Source organism: Phyllostomus hastatus, unplaced genomic scaffold (genome assembly GCF_019186645.2).
Source record: "Phyllostomus hastatus isolate PE091 unplaced genomic scaffold, TTU_PhHast_1.1 phas_scaffold_501, whole genome shotgun sequence".
Taxonomy (NCBI): Eukaryota; Metazoa; Chordata; class Mammalia; order Chiroptera; family Phyllostomidae; genus Phyllostomus; species Phyllostomus hastatus.
In genome coordinates, this window is record NW_025334033.1 from 27,696,712 (window position 1) to 27,715,671 (window position 18,960).

At 37.1% G+C, this 18,960-nt stretch overlaps 1 protein-coding gene and 1 pseudogene across 10 annotated transcripts in view; one reads left to right on the top strand and one right to left on the bottom strand.

The window, feature by feature from the left end:
- The window catches only part of HERC1 (HECT and RLD domain containing E3 ubiquitin protein ligase family member 1), a 179,421-nt gene that overhangs the window by 134,239 nt on the left and 26,222 nt on the right, over positions 1-18,960 (bottom strand). For all 10 annotated transcript variants that reach the window (XM_045822533.1, XM_045822531.1, XM_045822528.1 and 7 more), the window contains one exon: positions 4,695-5,650. In XM_045822533.1, the coding sequence (XP_045678489.1) occupies positions 4,695-5,624 (930 nt within the window). In that variant the 5' untranslated portion in view covers positions 5,625-5,650. The remainder of the gene's footprint in view (positions 1-4,694; positions 5,651-18,960) is intronic.
- LOC123808138 lies at positions 16,347-17,910 on the top strand (annotated as a pseudogene).

Here is an 18,960-nt window from a genome sequence, read left to right on the forward strand (position 1 = left end):
AAAACTACATAAAGTTTTCATAATAGACAGCCCTGGGTTTAAATCTAGGCTCCATCACTTATTGGCTGTGTGACTAAAGGATAGATGTTTTACCCTTCAACAGAAATAATGCCTGTATTATTTAGGGCTGTTTAGAGGATTAACTGAAATTATGTATAAAACATGCTTAACACAATTCCTAATATATAGTAAGAACTCAAAACTGGTCACAGTAATTGTATTTTGCATCATATACACTGAGGGGGAAAAAAGAAAATACAAGGAGTCTTTAATAAATTCTTGCTAAATTAAAAAGAAAGAAACCAATAAAATATCCTTCAAACACTGTCTGCAGTGACTGCCACTATTTTCTGTTCTTCCAAAAATGTCAGTATTTAAGAGACTAGTCCCAGTCAATTAGGACTAAAGAAATCTCTAGACTTGGGGTGGTAAACACACAATACAGTGTACAGATGATGTGTTGTGGAACTGTGCACCTGAAACCTTTATAATTTTGTTAACCAGTGTTACCCCAATAAATTCTATTTAAAAAAGAAAAGAAAAAAGATCTCTAAAACCCATTTTATACTGAATTCTTACTGTGTTTTATAAACATACTATACCTAGGTATTTTTTAATTAAATTTTGAAAGATATAGCACAATAAATATAAACTTTATACATTATTAACATATCACAGAAAGTTCAATGGTCCAGAGATAAAGTAAAAATTCAAATAACAAATCAGTGGTTTCATGGTTCTTCATTTAATTACCTTCCTTTTAAATACCTACCATTGGAAATAATGTAGTACCTATTATTTTTTCAAATTTGTTCTTTTAAGATATTCAGACAAGAACACAAGACTGGATGGAGCACATTTACATTCTTGCTCTCTGGCTTGACTCTACTTAAAATTGCTTCAGTGACTCCCCAGTGCCCACAGGATCAAGTCTCAAAACTCCACATAGCATGGGATACAAGGTCCTTCCTAGCTTGGCTGCCTTATCTCATCCCATCCCACCCCATACATCCAGGGCTTGCTCTTTTGCACCTCAGTCACTTTGTGAATTCTGGTCCTCTCATCTAAAAAATTCTCCAGTCCTCCCACAGACACACATCATGTTTGTAGGCAAACTCTTCCTACTTTTCAACAATGCTCAAGGGTCCTTCCTCTAACAGGCAATTTCATCCCTTTCCCTCCAGCCCTCCTGCTGTGTCGCATCACCTCCACCCTTTATAGACCTCTACTACAACCTATGATCATTACTTTGAAATGTCCGTGCATCTCTCTTTCCTTAAACTGTGAGCTGGCAGAGAGCATGGACACCACAAAGCTTATTCACCTTTTTAACATAATGCCTCATAGCATTTGGCACACAGTGCCTAGTAAACACCTAGTGACATCCAATGTCAATGTTTTTATTGTTTATGTTTAGAACTCAAAGATGTACACTAACATTATTTTCCTATTCTTTATTTAAATATAAGTTAATGAATATCTTGTGCACTCCCACTCAATATGATTATTACATGTGTGGGTAACAGAATTTAAAAATCACATGAGTAAATACAATTTACGGATGAACTTATTTTTGTTAGTCCTTATGCCAGGTACTCAACAGATGGTTATATGTCTCTCTCTAACTCCTAGGTTAGGGATAAGTTTTATCCCAGTTGTTCAGGGGTAGAGAAACTTGACACAGAGATGATCAGGTTAGATAGTGGTCCAGTACACCAGGAGAGGTTCTAGATATTTACTGAGTTCTCAGACACTATTATAAAACATAAGAAACAGATTCTGAAGACCAAGAGCATCAGACTCTATTGCTTACTGTGCAAGAAAGGAATATTAAATATAAAATTCAATTAAATAGCCATTTCTTTCCCCTAAAACCAATCTGATAATTAAATTCAATCTAAAGTAGGCCTGTGGTGACTTTGAGAGAGCCAAACTAAATCAAGCAAACATTCAAAATTCTTCCCCAGAATAGATCCAGAATTCTGAGGAAAGCAATTTAGTTTTCTAGGGTATCCTTGTCCTAATAAGGAGCTATATTATAGTGTACAGCCTTGGAGGGTAAGGAAGGAGGCCCTTCCTGACTAGGCATATTTGATATTTTTGTTAAGGAATTAAAGAGGCCAAGTGGAGAGAAAATAGGAATCCAGCAATAAAATGAGTTTATTATATTTTCAATCTACTTTAAGGTAGGCCTTCATGGAAAAAAAAAAATAAATCAATTTAACATGCACAGGGGGCAGAAAAAATCATGGGCTTTACAGACAGATTCAGGATTGGAGAAAATAGTTAACACTGCACCTGGCCCCTAAGTGCTTAATCAAAAATACACATTATACTTGTAGTTCTTCTGCCAAACAGATGTGTAACTTTGGATAACTGCCAGTTTCTTCATCCTTAAGATAAGCAAAAATAATATCCACCTTACAGATTAACAAGATAACTGAATGAGATAGTTCATGTAAACCACTAGGTAGGTAGTAGGCACACAACAAAGGTTAGCCCTCCTCCTCCCTAACTGCAAGTATTGGGAAGCAATTGATAAAAGAAGCCAAAAAAGGAATGAAATGGCTTACTGTACGTTAATTAAATGAAGATTAAAACACATTATGTAAGTAGATAAAGTTATATTCTATAAATATTTCTTAAGCTTATAAAGCCACTTAAACTAATAGCCAAATAGGCATACAAACCCATTCCCAAAATACTAAAAGACAATGAGGCTAAACAGATACTGAGGAAAGCAATCTTGTTTCCTGGGGCACCTTCTTCCCATAAGGTATAATACTGCAGGATAAGGCCTTACAGGGTAAGGTGAGGAAGAAGTCTCTGACTTAGGGTATCTAGCATTTTGTTTAAGAAAGAAAATACACCATGAGCAAGCACATAATCATGTGACTAGATTGTGCAATCATTCACATATCTTCTTTGTAACAATACAAAATACATAAACTGTAAAATGAAGAATTAAGCCACTCCCCTAGAAATACTAACACATGACTATGAATAGATACATTATTTCAGGTCATTAAATGGCATTACTTATTTGAAAGCAGTGTAAATTTACAGAATGTTACCAGAGAGTACTAAGACCAGTAAATAAAATTAGAGAAATAGATGTGCAAGTTAAGTGAGTTTTAACACTGAATATGAAAACAGAAAGAGGCCTAAACTGCTTCTCAAAGCTGTTCCCTCAAACCTTTCTTAGATCATTGCATCTTCAGCTCTTGAGTCCCACTTCAGGTGAAGACCACAGGGCCCTGCCAACATTCCAGATTCTGAACAAAGCACTGTATGCTTTTCTTAATTTTATTTAATATTAAGGAATTTGAACTTTCAAGCATATTATGACCCAAAATCTTCAACTACTTATTTACAGTAAATTATTTTGTAAAAATCAAAGGTAAAACAGATGAAAATTAAATGCCCTCATTTTAAAATATATTCAACACTTGTATTTATGAAACATTCCTATTAATCCAAGAGCTTTCCACTAGTTTTGGGGGTAGGGGGAATCTTGAAATATACATACATAATTTGTAAGTAGCATTTTTAGCTATTTTAACTAAATTTGTTAATTGACATTTGATAACAAAGGACACCAAAGACATCAATCACTGTAACCCAACTGAAATTAAGTCAGTTTATAAATGTTTCAGTCTTCATATTCTAAATTTGTATTGCTGTTTTATTTTTTAATCCCCACCCGAGGATATCTTTACTGACGAGAGAGGAGACAGGGAGAAAAACACCAGTGTGAGAGAGTACCATCAATCACTTGTCTCCCATATGCACCTTGACTAGGGATTGAATCTGCAACCTACTTATGTACCCTGACCAGGAATCAAACCTGCTCCAACCAACTGAACCTTCTGGCTAGGGCTAAATATGTATTCTTAATTGAATTTTTATTCTCAGTTTTCACAAAGGCATTATATTTCAGTCTTAAAAATTATTGAAATTTATCACACTACACCATAATTTACTGTTTATTCTTTAATATGGGTACCCAAAGTTAGTTTCTTAATGACAGTCAGGCAATTAATTTCCTCCAGGAACAGAGATCTTTGCTTATTACCTCATCACTCCCCTTCATTCAGGTCTCTGCTCAAATGTCACAATTCAGTGTCCTTCCCTGACCACATTAACAGTACACTTTTCCCCTCTCCACTCTCTGTCTGCCCCGGGCCTATAGTTTTTTATGATAAGCTCCCTTTCCCTAGTTTTATTTCTTAGGACTTCTCACTACCTGAAATTATATATGTATTGTTTGACTCCCTTACTAGGCTATATGCCTAGTGCCTACAACAACACTTGGCACAATGCTTAATAAAAAGTGAGGATAAAACTACAGGTTTTTTTAAAGAGACCTCTACCCTCATTTTACATGAGTTTATTACAACATAGAAAAGCTAGATGAATTTCCCAAGTTCACATAAAAAGTCATAAAACTAAAACTACAATCCTGACTCCTGATCCAGTGGCCTTAACTGTACCAACTAGCCTGTCCTTGAATCACATGGTCACATCAGCTAGTATAAAAGTTTCTTCACTCAAAGTATATAAAATATTTAAATCACCTCACAATCATCAGAACTCTCAAATCATTCACTATTACCACAAATTCATTAAAGGCCTGGTTGACTATTCCCAAAGTTGTTGATAAAAATTTTTAAGTTGAGATTTATAATACATACCAAAGAACGCCTCATCTGCATTAATATCGTCATAAAGCAATCAAAGCTGATCATTCCTTCCTGGCTTGGTAGTAATTTGTTTTTCTCCAAGGAATTTACAACTGCTGAAGCCCCTAAAGCCATTTCTATCCATTCAAGAAGGTACCTCAAAGAGCCTCGCTGAGCTGCTAAACCAAGCAGCAATTCAGAAGCTAATCTACGACCTAAAGTGTCTGCCCCAGAATTGGGAATAGTTACTCCTTTAAGAAATGTTGTTACTTGTGATAAGCAGTCCAAGCCCATAGGAGGAATCTTGCTTTCATTTGCTAACGATAACGGTGGTAAAGAGCTCACGACTTCAATTGCAGTATGAATAACATCGTTGCAAAGACTGAGACCAGGTCCTAACACAGGCATCATCCAGCTTTGTCTTAGAAGTGCAAATAATAAACTTAGACCAGTCCGAACACCCATTTCTATAAGTGCATCAGTGCTTGACCGGGGACGTTCACTAACAGAATGGACATCTGCTGAACCAGAGCTGCTCTCCGGAGAATGCTGCTGCTGTTTCACTTTGCCTTTGTCGTGGTATTTATTAGAAAGTGCATAGAAGACACGCTGGAGTACAAGCAGTCGTTTTCGAAGTGCCCCGGCAAATGGAGAATCTGAACATACCATCTTCGCTAGTGCTAGCTGGCTACTAAGAAGGGCATCCAAATAGTGGTCCTGCTCATCACTTGAAAGAGACTCACGTTCAAAGTCTGGTAGCTGTGGTCCTTTGAGGCACAAAACTTGTTGGGGCAAAGGTACTACTTCCTTATTACTGACCAGTTTAGAATATAGAACAGCAACCCCCTCTCTTGTGGCAATAGATTCACTGTCCTCTGTAATCCAAGAACTATTGAGGTGTTCAAGCCATTTCAATTTCACTGGTGGAACCATAGTTGCCATGGTGATTTACTCTTTAGCCATTAGTCCTGCAGATGAAGAAGAAAAAGCAATCAAAAACTTATATGGATAATTCATAAAATGTTTTTAAACTTCCATCTTACTTTCAAATAAAGTCCAGACCAGTTAACAGTTATGTACCATGGTTATGTGAGATTAATAGTAGGGAAAAGTGGGTGAAGGTCATATGGAAATTCTGTACTATCTTTGCAACTTTTGTGTAAATCTAAAATTATGCCATAATAAAAATCTTATTTTAAAAATTAGTTCTGGTCCTACGGTCAGTATAATACTAAGTTCTACATGCTGATTACTCTCAAATTTGTATCTTCAACCCAGACCTCTTTTCTGAAGTCCAAACTCACATATACAATTGCCCACCTGACCTCTCCATGTAGCTATCTAATAGGCATCTCAAAGTCAACATATTCAAAATTGAATTCCTAATCTAACAGTACCACCCCTCCTCCCCAAACTGTTCTTCTATAAACTTCTTCATTTGAATAAATGGCAACTTGGCCCTGGCTATGTAGCTTACTTGGTTGGAGCATTGTCCTGATGTGCCTGGGTTGCTGTTTTGATCCCCAGTTGTGGCATACACAGGGGTCAACCAATGAATGTATAAATAGGTGGAACAACAGATCGATATTTCTCTCTCTCAAATCAATAAATATTTTTAAAATAATTAGTGGTAACGCTACTCTTCTAGTTCAGTTCCTTTGGCAAAAAAAACTTGGGAGTCATCACTGATTCCTCCTTCTCTTATACTACAAATTTAATTAGTCAGCCTACTTTCAAAAAATATTAAGAATCCAAATTGTTCACATCCCCACCATTGCTAAAACCCTGGTCCAAGCCATCATCTCCTGGATCACTGAAGGAGCATTCCTACTGGTCTCTGTGACTGTACGCTGAGGAACTACAATGACTACAAAATGGAACGAATGTTTTTGTATAACTTGTTTATTGCTCTCATCCAGTAATTAGCCAGTGCTCAATATTTATTTTTAAAAAGTACTTAAAATACTAAGTCCTCTGGGGCAAAATATTCGCAAAATATATATCCCACAAAGCACTGGCATCCAAGATATGTAAAGATCTCCTACAATTCAATAGTAAAAAGACAACCTAATTTTAAAATGGGCAAAAGATGTTAACAAAACTTCACAGAAGATATATGAATGGTCAATAAGCACAAGAAAAGTACTCAACATCATTATTCATCAAGAAGATGCAAATTATAAACACAAAGAAATGCTGTTACACACCCACAAGTATGGCTAAAACAAGTAAGACTGACAACACCAAATGTGAGCAAGGATACAGAGCAACCAAAATTCTCGCAAATTTTTGTGAGTGTAAAGAGAAACAATCACTTTAGAAAGATGTCTGTTAGTTCCTTACAAGATTAAACATATACCCAAAATTCCTCTCCTAGGAATTTACCACCCCCCAAAACTACATGCTCACAAAGACTTAAATCAAAATAGTGGTTGCCCCAACCTGGCGGGGTGGCTCAGTTGGTTGGAGCATGATCCCAGTACAACAAAATGATACAGGTTTGATCCCCAGTCAGGGCACGTAACCTAGGTGATGAGTTCAGTCCCCAGCTGAGGCGAGTGTGGGAGGCAATCAATCAGTGTTTCTCACTCTCTGTCTTTCTCTCACAAGTGGCTTTATTTCAAAGGATACTGTATTATAAAAATACTTATATTCTCAGTGATCACATGGTAGATATACCACAGAAAAGTATATATCCTCTACTGTGGAGGTGTGGTTGGCCTTGATGCCCTATAATATCCCATCCAACTCTAAGATTAAGATTTTATCAATTCAAATATGCTACAAGATTGAGCCTTGTAAATATTATGCTAAGTGAAAGAAGCCAGACACAAAAGACTACATATTATGTGATTCTATTTATATGAAATGACCAGAATTGGCAAATACAGAGACAAAAAGGAAGTTAATGGCTGCCAGGGGTTGATGGGAAGGGGAATAAAAAAAAAAAACCACTTAATGAAACTAGATTGACATGGTGATTGCAAGATACTGTGAATTTACTAAATACAACTGAATTATTCACTTTAAAATGGTGAATTGTATATTATGTGAGTTTTTATTCAATAAATTATTTTTAAAGGATATGGAAGAAAGTGCTTCCCCAAAATCAACTTAACATATGTTACCAAAAGAAAACAGAATCAATATGGGCAATCAAATATACAACAAATATATAAGTAAATATACACCAAGTATGAGTGATGAACTAAAAAATAAAATTACAGGATGCCATTACAGATTCATCCAATTGTGAATTCAAAGAAAAGAAATTCAGCCCTGACTGGTGTGACTCAGTTGGGTGTCATCTTGCAAAGTAAAAAGTCGCCAGTTCAATTCCCAGTAAGGGCACATGCCTGGGTTGCAGGCCAGGTCCCCAGTACGGGGTGTGTAAGAGGCAACCACACATTGATGTTTCTCTCCCTCTCTTTCTCCCTCTATTCCCCTCTGTCTAAAAATAAATTAAAATCCTTAAAAATTTTTTAAATAAATTAAAAAGGATACTAAAGTGGCTAAATTTAGTAGTTTCCAAGTTAATTTTAATACTTAAAATTTTAAATTCACAAACTTTTACTGAGCACCCAGTAGATATCAGATACTTTAAATTAATTAACATAAAAATGCATAACATAGTTACTATTAGGTTGGCCAAAAAGTCCATTTAAGGTTTTTCATAAAAGACACATTTTTCATTTTCACTAATAACTTTATTGATTTGGATATTTTGAGTATGTTAGCTATCTCCCACATGGTATAATGTTGATCGCTCTCAAAGTCTTGATTTGATCGCTATCAACTTCAATCGATATACTGTACTATGGTACTTCGCCAGCAAGAAATCTCCAGCACAAAACTCACAGACCACTTTTGACACATTCGATCAGTCACAGTACCTTCTCCATACACTGCACAAATCTTTTTTTGTTTGTTACATTTTTACCTTTCTTGAAATAATAAAGCATAATATGCCAAAAATGTTACGTATTTCTTCCATCTTCACGATTAAAACAGCTACACAAAAATTCACCAATTTTGACCAACCCAATACCTCCAACTTTATTATTCTTTCTCAAGACTACTTTGGCTATTCAGGGTCTTTTGTGGTTCCATATACACTCTAGGATTATTAGTTCTAGTTATGTGAAAATTGTGATTGGTATTTTAATAGAGATTGCAGTGAATCTACTGATGGCTTTTGGTAATGTAAACATTTCAATGATATTAATTCTTCCTATCCATGAGCATGGTATATTCTTCCATTTATTTGTATCTTCTTTCATTTCTTCATTGTCTTATAGCTTTCCGAGTACAGGTCTTTTTACCACCTTACTTAAATTTACTCCTAGGTATTTTATTCTTACTGATGCAACTGCAAATGGGATGGTTTCTGGTTTCTCTTTCCAAGAGTTCACTATTGGTGTATAAAAATGAAAGCAATTTCTGAATACTAATTTTGTATCCTACTACTTTCCTGAATTCTTTTATTGGTTCTAAGAGTTTTTTGTGAATTCTTTCAGGTTCATGTCATCAACAAATAATGTCAATTTTATTTATTCCTTTCCAATCTGGATGCCTTTTATTTCTTTTTCTTGTCTAACTGCTGTGGCTAAGACTTCCAATACTATGTTGAATAAAAGTTCTGAAAGCAGAAATTCTTGTTTTGTTCCTGATTTTAAAGAAAAGCTTTTAGCTGTAGGTTTTTCACATATGGCCTTCATTATGTTGAGGTACGTTCCCTCTAGCCCCACTTTGAGTAGTTTCTTTTTTATCATAAATAAATGTTGCATTTTGTCAAATTCTTTTTGCATCTATCAATGGAATCATATAATTTTATCCTTTGTTTTTGTTGATGTGGTGTATCATGCTCATCAATTTAAGGATATTGAACCAGTCTTGCATCCTGGAAATAAATCCCCCTTGATCATGGCATATGATCTTTTTAATGTATTGCTGATTGTGGTTTGCTACTATTTTGCTGAGGATTTTGCATCTGTTCATCAGAGATATTGGCCTACTATTTTCTTGTTATTGTAGTGCCTTGTTTTGGTATCAGAGTTATTTTGGTCTTGTAAAATGAGTTTGGGAACACTCCCTCTTGAATTCTTTTGGAATAGTTTGAGAAGGATAGATATTAATTATTCTTTGAATGTTTGATAAAATTCACCTGTGAGGTCATCTGGCCCAGGGCTCTTGTTTGTTGGGAGTTTTGTTTATTACTGATTTGATTTCATTACTAGTTATCAGTCTGTTCAGATGTTCTGTTTCTTCCTGATTCTGCCTTGAAAGACTGGATATTTCTAGTAATTCATCCATTTCTTCCAAATTGTCCAACATTTGGGCATATAATTGTTCACAGTAATTCCTTATAACGTCTTTTATTTATTTCTATGGTGTTGTCATTTCTACTCTTTAATTTCTGAGTCTGTCTAAAGCTTTGTCAATTTCATTTACTTTTTCAAAGAACCAGCTCTTGGTTTCACTGATCTTTTCCGTTAGCCTTTTTTTTTTGGACTATTTTGTTTGTTTCTGCTCTGGTCTTTATTATTTCCTTTCTCCTACTCACTTTGGACTTTGTTTTTTCTTTTTCTAGTTCCTTTAAGTATAAGGTTAGATTGTCTGAGATTTCTCCTTTTTTGAGGTATGCTCGTATTGCTATTAGTTTCTCTTAGGAATGCTTTGGTTGGGTCCAACAGATTTGGGATCAATGTGCTTTCATTTTCATTTGTGTCAAGGTTGTCTTCTGATTTCTTCCTTGATCCCCTTGTTAACCCATTCATTGTTCAGCAACATGTTATTTAGCCTCCACGTTTGTTTTATTTTTCAGTATTCTTCCTGTAATCAATTTCTAGTTTTAAGTCATTGTCATTGGAGAAGATGCTTGGTATGATTTCAATCTTCTTAAATTTACTGACACTTGTTTTGTGGCCTAACATGTGGTCTATCCTAGAAAATGTTCCAAGTGCACTTAAAAAGAATGTATATTCTACTGTTTTGAGGGTGAAAAGTCCTAAAAATAACCATTGAGTCCATCTAGTCTAATGTGTCAGTTAAGGCCAAGAACTGACCTCTCTCCCTTCTATAACTACACCTAAAATGTTCAATTACTGGAGGGCACCATCCTCCTTTCTAATGCAAGACCTTGGCACAGGTGGTTCCCTCTACTTAGAGCCTGCCTTCCATCCCACCTTCTTTTACCCTGTTAATGTCTAGTCTAGTTTATTATTTTTTTAAGATTTTACTTTAGAAAGAGAGGAAGGGAGAGAGAGAGGGAGAGAAACATTGATGTGGGAGAGAAACATCAGTTGCCTCTCGCATGCTCCCCAGCTGGGGATCTGGTCCCCAACCTAGGCATGTGCCCTGACTGGGAACTGAACCAGCAACCTTTTGGTTTGTAGGTCAGTGCTCAATCTACTGAGCTACACCACCCATATCTCTAGCCTAGTTTAAACAAGTTCTCAGTTTAAACAGCTCAGTACCAGGAACATGTTAGATCCTCAATAATTATTAGTTGAATTAAATGTCACTTCCTCAGGGACACTGTATTTGACAGCAGCCATATGAGCCCAGGTCCCTCTTTTAAAATGCTCACTCAGCACCTAGTACTTTACTGTCACAGGATTTTGCACAGTTTGCAATTATGCACTATTTGCATGATTATTTATTTAATTTCCTTTCATACTAGTCTATAGGGTCCGTAAGGGCAAAGACAGTTTCCATTTTGCTTATAATGCCAGTGCTCTGCAAAGGCAAACCACCTACAGGGACCTCAATAAATATTTGCTGAATTGAGCTGAGAAATGTGGGTTTATGTGCTTCATTATTTGCATAGAATCCATTAAATTTAGATCTTATCTTACTCTGAACTGGTATAATGAAAGCACTTTAAAACAAGCGATTCCAAATGTGGTTGTACCATAGAGGAGAGACCCCATGGATCTATCTTCAGTCCATTTCTATTTCCTCCTCTCACTGTACATATATTTTTGGAATAATTCCAACTACTCCCAAGACTTTTACCTACTTCTTATATGCTAATGAGTCTGGTCCAAATTTCTACACCTGAATATCCACTGCTAACATGATATACACATTCACATATCCCAAAAGAATGTTAATTTCCACATGTTTAAAACTGAATTTGGCCCTGGCTGGTGTGGCTCAGTTGGCTGGAGTGTCATCCCGTAAACCAAAAAGTTATGGGCTTGACCCCCGGTCATGGCACATGCTGGGTTTGCAGGTTTGCTGCACTTGGGGCACATGCAAGAGGCAACCACCCAATGGTTCTCTCTCATATTGACCTTTCTCCCCTTCTCAGACCTCTCTTCCCCCTCTCTAAAAAAGAAATCAATAAGCATGTCCTTGTGTGAGGATTAAAAAAAAATTTGTCATTCACTACTACCTCTGCCACACCCACAATAACTTTATGAAGCTCTAAATTTATGGCTTCACAGATTCATTAAAAAAAAAAAAGCTGTTAGAGCTTCCATTCAAGATGGAGGTATAGGTAGATATGCTTCACTTCCTTGCACAACCAAAAGAAGAATAACAACCAATTTAAAAACAAAACAAAAAATAGCCAGAACTGCCAGAAAATCGAACTGTATAGAAGTCTGACAACCACAGAGTTAAAGAAGAAACATTCATACAGACTAGTAGGAGGGGCCTAGATGGGCAGCCAGGGCAGCAAGGACATATGACAAGCGAACAGGGCAGGCCAGGCAACAGCTGGTGGACCACGATATCCCACATTCATGTGCAGATAAACTGGGAGGAACAACTGGGGAGCGAGACAGACCAGGCAACCCAGGGTCCAAGCACAGGAAACTTAAGACTCAAAAACCTCTGGCTGTAAAAACTTAAGGGGGTTTCAGTGGCAGGAGAAACTCCCAGTCTCACAGGAGAGTCTGTTGGAGGGGCCCACAGGATCCTAGAATGTACACAAGCCCATCCATATGTGAATCAGTACCTGAAAGGGCACAATCCACTGTGGAAAGCAAGGGCAGTGACTGAAAGAGGAGCAAAAGCCAAGCAAGCAGCATTGTTCCCTCTCAGACCCGTCCCCCACATATAGTGTCACAATGCAGCCAAGTGGGTTGCCCCATCCTGGTGAATACCTAAGGCTCCAACCCTTACAACGTAACAGGTGCATTGAGACAAAGAAATATGGCCCAAATGAAAGAACAGATCAAAATTCCAAAAATAGAACTAAGTGACAAAGGGATAGCCAACCTATCAGATGCAGAGTTCAACACACTGGTAATCAGGATGCTCACAGGTATGATTGAGTATGGTCACAAAATAGATGAAGAAGTGAAGGCTATACAAAGTGAAAGAAAGCAAACTATACAGGGAACCAACAGTGAAGGGAAGGAAACTGGGACTCAAATCAACAATTTGGAGAAAGAAGAAATAAACATTCAACCAAAACAGAATGAAGAAACAAGAATTCAAAAAAATGAGGAGAGGCTTAGGAACTTCCAGGACAACTTTTAACGTTCCAACATCTGAATCATGTGGATGCCAGAAGGAGAACAGAAAGAACAAGAAATTGAAAACTTATTTGAAAACATAATGAAGAAAACTTCCCCAATCTGGTGAAGGAAGTAGACATGCAAGTCCAGGAAGCTCAGAGTCCCAAAGAAATTGGATCCAAGGAGAAACACACCAAGATACATCATAATTACACTATCCAAGATTAAAGATAAGGAGAGAATCTTAAAAGCAGCAAGAGAAAAGGAGACAGTTACCTACAAAGGAATTCCCATAAGACTATCAGCTGATTTCTCAAAAGAAACCTTACAGGCAAGAAGGAGCTGAAAAGAAATATTGGAAGTCATGAAAGGTGAGGACCTACATCCAAGATTACTCTATCCAGCAAAGCTATCATTTAGAATGGAAGGGCATATAAAGTGCTTCCCAGATAAGGTAAAGCTAAAGGAGTTCAAAATCACCAAGCCCTTATTACATGAAATGTTAAAGGGACTTATCTAAGAAAAAGAAGATCAAAAACTAACAGTAAAATGACAAACTCACAACTATCAACAACTGAACCTAAAAAAAAAAACAAAAAACAAAAAAACAAAAACTAAGCAAACTAGAACAGAACAGAATCACAGAAATGGAGATCACATGGAAAGTTATCAGTAGGGAGGGGGAACAGGGAGAATGAGGGGAAAGGTACAGGGAATAAGAAGCATAAATGGTTAGGTACAGAATAGACAGGGGGAGGTTAAGAACAGTATAGGGAAAGGAGAAGCCAAAGAGCTTATATGTATGATCCATGGGCATAAACTAAGGCAGGACAGAGAATGCTGGAGGGAGGGGAGGTGCAGGGTAAAGGGGGATAGAGGGGAGAGAAAAATATGGAACTATACTAGCATAATCAATAAAATATACTTAATAAATTAAATAAATGAAAAGATGTCAATACTTCTCAAGGGCATTTCTGGAAAAGCAGAAAAGACAACCCGTTTGCAAAGTTCTGCACCTCAAAATTAAGGGTAGATTGTAATTCAGCTCTCCTCAACCCCTACCCCAAGACTTCCCCTCTAGAGGGCTTCGTTTAGGCTGACTGGTTGATTCTTACTCATTAAATCATACAATTATGAATATTTGGCTCCACAACATTAAACAGCTGATAAAAAGAAAGAGAATTTTGTTGTTATTGTTGTTTTCCCTATTTGGAAAGTGAGTACACTTAGAAAAAGAAAAGACTTGCTGGGTTTGCTAGTAAATTGTTTTGCTCCAACAATAATTAGAACTAGTCAGAAAAAAAACTAGGAAGCAAACATGCTTATTCAGCAAGTAAAGAACTATCCACAAAATTGAATCATACTAATGGGCTTTTGCTTGTTCCAAGAACCACCAATTCACAATCCTGATGAACCAGCTGAATAATGGCATTGAAAAAAAAAAAACTGCTACTGTTTTGTATTTACAGTATAGTTAATACAACTAAAGGCCAATTGTTCTTTTTTCCACTCATGGTCCAATGCACAAAACCAAATTTAATTGCATATATAAAAGTACCAAGTTCTCCATCAAAAAATGGGACTGGAAAATAAGCCAAATAGCATTACCATTATATTTTTAAACTGAAATAAATGAGGGAAGATGAAGGATTTGAGCACAGGTGTAGACTTAATACCTCCCACAAACAAATTTATCAAATTCTGAAGCTTTCTAACATTCTCTAGTTAAAGAGAATAATAGCAGTTAACATTCTTTAAGTACATTCTATGAGGCAGGCACTGGTACTAAAACTTTACTTGTGTTATCTTACTTAACCTCAGAACAACTCTAGGAAATAGTTATTCTTATTATTCTCATTTGCCAGGAAAGGAAACAGACACAAAGAGAGACTAAATAGTTTAGCCCAAGGTCACACTGCCAGTAATTAGTAGAGTAAGGATTCAAACCAGTGCAGTCTGACATTCGACCTCTTAACCACTAAACCATGCTACTTCTTATCATTATCACGGTGGTTTCACATGTTCTATCACTCTAAATTTTTTAAAATGAAAAACCTAAGAAGGTTTCAATGTATCAATTGTCAATTGATACACTATCTCAAGATAACATTAAATGATCCTAAATGAGTTAACAACAACAAAACACTTTTCACAGTTCTGGTCAGAGACTTGTGGGACAGAAGAACAACTTCTTGTGAGACAAATGCAAAGAACTAATAATAAGAAAATAATACTGACAGAGAACAAAGCTGGAGAAATGCCATTATTTGACTTTAAGGCTAACTATGAAGCTACAGTAATCAAGACATGTACACTGGAATCAAGAGATATCAAGAGAACAGAAGCAAAACTTGAGAAAGGCCCACATGTACATGGCCAACTGATTTTTAACTAAGGTGCTAAGGCAGTTTACTGGGGAAAGGATAATCTTCAACAAAGGGTGCTGAAATAACTGGATATGCATGTAGAAAACAATGAACTTTGACCCTAATTGCATACCATATACAAAAATCAACTCTAATTGGTTCGTAGACCCAAATATAAGATCCCTAAAAAGAACACAAGGAAGAAAATCTCTAGAAGGAAACATGAGAAAGAAATCTTAGCAACCCTGGATTAGGCAAAGATTTCTTAAACAGGTCTCAAAAATATGATTCCATGAACTTTATCAAAATTTAAAACTTTTGTTCTTCAAAAAGCACATTAAGGGTAGATCAGGTAAATGTGGTCCTCACATCCTCTCATGACCGCATCAAAACTACAACTACAGAACAACTATCATTGAGAACCACCTGAAATCTAGCTAAACAGAAGTTCTATAACTAAGGATATAAAGAAGCCACATAGGAATGGGCAGGTCCCACATCCACATGAGATGGTTAAAAATCGAGAGGTTGTGAAGGTCCTCCTTGGGCTATGAGGATAAATCTGATAACAGATTTCATTCTGCCTTTTTGTTTTAAATGGGAACTTTGCCTGATGTATTAATTTTTTTAAGACCCTCAAAATCCACTAAACCAAATCTTCCCACAAGAACATTTTCAGTATAACATTCCTCTGCTGGTCACACAGTCTTCAGGCTAACCTGTGTTGGACATTTTCAGAGCAACTGAACCACAGCCTGTCTGTCCCGCACCACCTCCTATGAAAACCTGAGGTGGCTGTGTAGCTATCTCACCTTTGTCTCATAACCATGTGCACCAACAAGAATGCTAATTCACCAGCTGCCCACCTAAACAGATTCAAGAACAAGGGGAAATAGAGTACAGAAATGAGACACTGCTGAACAGAAGTTAACGTGGAGCTGAGGAAAGCTAAGGATGATCAGATGCTGAAAAGAAGAAATGTAAGCTTGTTTTCCCAATGACGCTATTTCTCCACTGCAGGAAAACCATAATACCTAGGGCTCTGTAAATTGGTCTGCTGAGGACATTGTCAAAGGCATAAATAGCAACAATTTGGAAAGCCAGCTCCAAGCTACTTAGGCTGCAAGGAAACTGCTTTCTAGGGAAAAGCAGCCACCCATAGACAACAAGTTCCAAAATTTGTGTCCTTTAGCAAAACTGACTGTAGTCCCATTCAGTTTGAATGTGCTTGGGCCCTCACTAACATTGCTTCCAGGACACAGGAACAGATCTAGGCTACAGTTGATGGAGATGCTATCCCAGCATTCATTTCTCCATTGACATCTCCCCATTCTCACATCAGTGAACAAGTTACATGGGCTCTAGGGACCACAGCAGGTGATGGTTCAGTTTTCTAAGACTTGGTTATAAAGTATGGTGCAGCTGACCCATGTTGGCTCTTCTTGCAGTTCCTGATAATGTCATCATTAGCATGTGGTTACTTATGTAATCTTACCCAGGCAAGACCTTTCAAACCTTTGTCACAAGAACCATGCACCCCCGGTAGATGCCATTGAGCAGATTCTCCCTACTTTAGTTCATCTCCCATATCATGATGATCCAGAAGTGTTAGCAAATATCTGCTGGGCCATTTCCTACCTTACTGATGGTCCAAATGAATGGATTAAAATGGTTATGAAAATAGAAGTTGTGGCCCAATTTGTGAAGCTCCTAGGAGCTACGGAACTGCCAATTGTAACTCCCACATTAAGAATCATAGGAAATATTGTCACTAGGACAGAAGAACAGAATTGGGTTGTAATAGATGCAGGAGTATTTGCTATCTTTCCCTGCCTGTTGATGAACTCCAAAACTAAGATTCAGAAGGAATCTACATGGACAATGTCAAACATCACTGCTGGCCACCAGGACAAAATACAGCAAGTTGTGAATCCTGGATGAGTCCTAGTCCTTACTGTTGTTTCCTCTAAGGCAGGCTTTAAGACACAGGTAAGCTGTATGGGCTGAAACCAACTATATAAGAGGTGGAAGAGCTGAACAGATTGCATAACTTGTTCATTGTGACTTAATAACCACTGATGAACAACTTAACTGAAAAGGATACCAAAATCATTCTGGTTATTCCGGATGCCATTTCAAATATCCTTCAGGCTGCTAAGGAACTAGGTGAAACTGAGAAAGTTAGTTAGTACAACAGCTGAAGAATGTGGAGGTTTGGACAAAACTAAAGCTCTACAAAACCATGAAAATTAGTCTGTGTACAAATGTTCATTAAACTTGATTGAGAAGTATTTCTCTGTAGAGGAAGATTAGAATGTTGTGCCAGACACCACCTCTGATGGCTATATGTTCCAAATTCAAGATGACACTCCTGGGACTTTTAACTTTTAGACTGTACAACTGAGGCATAAAAAGTTGTTTGCTGTGTACTATGTTTGGTATTTCTCTACTAAGAACTCTTTCTAAATATGGTTTGTTATTATTATAGCACTTTTTACAACAAAACTATACTTTAACAGTTCCAAACTGTACATACTGTATGAAGCTTTTTTCAATGGCTTTATTTCTGCAGTGTCCTGTAAATAAAGATTAAATTCCAACCAAAACAAACAAACAAAAAAGCAACATTCCTCTGCTTACAAATTCACAATATTTTAAATGGGTTCTGGGCTACACATTCTCTATTTAACCCCTGTCTCCAAACTAAATCTCTACCCTTCCATATTCTGCTTGGTGCCGTTTAAGGCTGACCTCTAGGACTACACTGCCAAAGCTTCCCTGGCCTTTAGTTGGGTCGGGACAATGAGAGGCACTAGCAAGAAATCAGAGGGTCAGAAGAAGAAGTTATTGGGGTCCTTATGTCCCTGGCTTTCTCTCTACTTCAGACCCCTCTCCTCTACAGCTACAGGTCCTATCCACTGTTTGGCTTCCACTGTTCCAGCTCTCATCAGGCGTCAGTGTTCCTGTTCTTGCCCCCTTTGGCTTAAAAGTATCAATGGCTCCTCAATATTTATAGGCCTTGGAAACTTCAATCCCTTGTTGTTTTCCTTAATCCTACCCAAATCTCTGTAACTAGTCTATTTATTTCCTGCCAGGACTCTAAGTGATAGTTCCCTAGAATTAAAATTCCTTACTCTGCTCTGCAAGGCTCACAACCAACTATTTCCTCCAACCTATCAAATCTTAACCACCCCATGCCCCTTCCTCTGCTCTTGTCAGGCAGGCACCCTACAATACTTACCAGCATTCAGCTGAGATGTGTTCACTCCTACTCTTACTCATGCTACTGCCCCCTAGAATGCCCACCCCTTCCTCTCTACCTAACAAATTAGATACTTCTTTCGTGTACTAATTCAGATCTATCAGCTCCCCATTCGACCCCAATTAAAACTGGTTTAATAAGCTTAACCCACAATTATCTTTCTCATATTGGAATTTTCT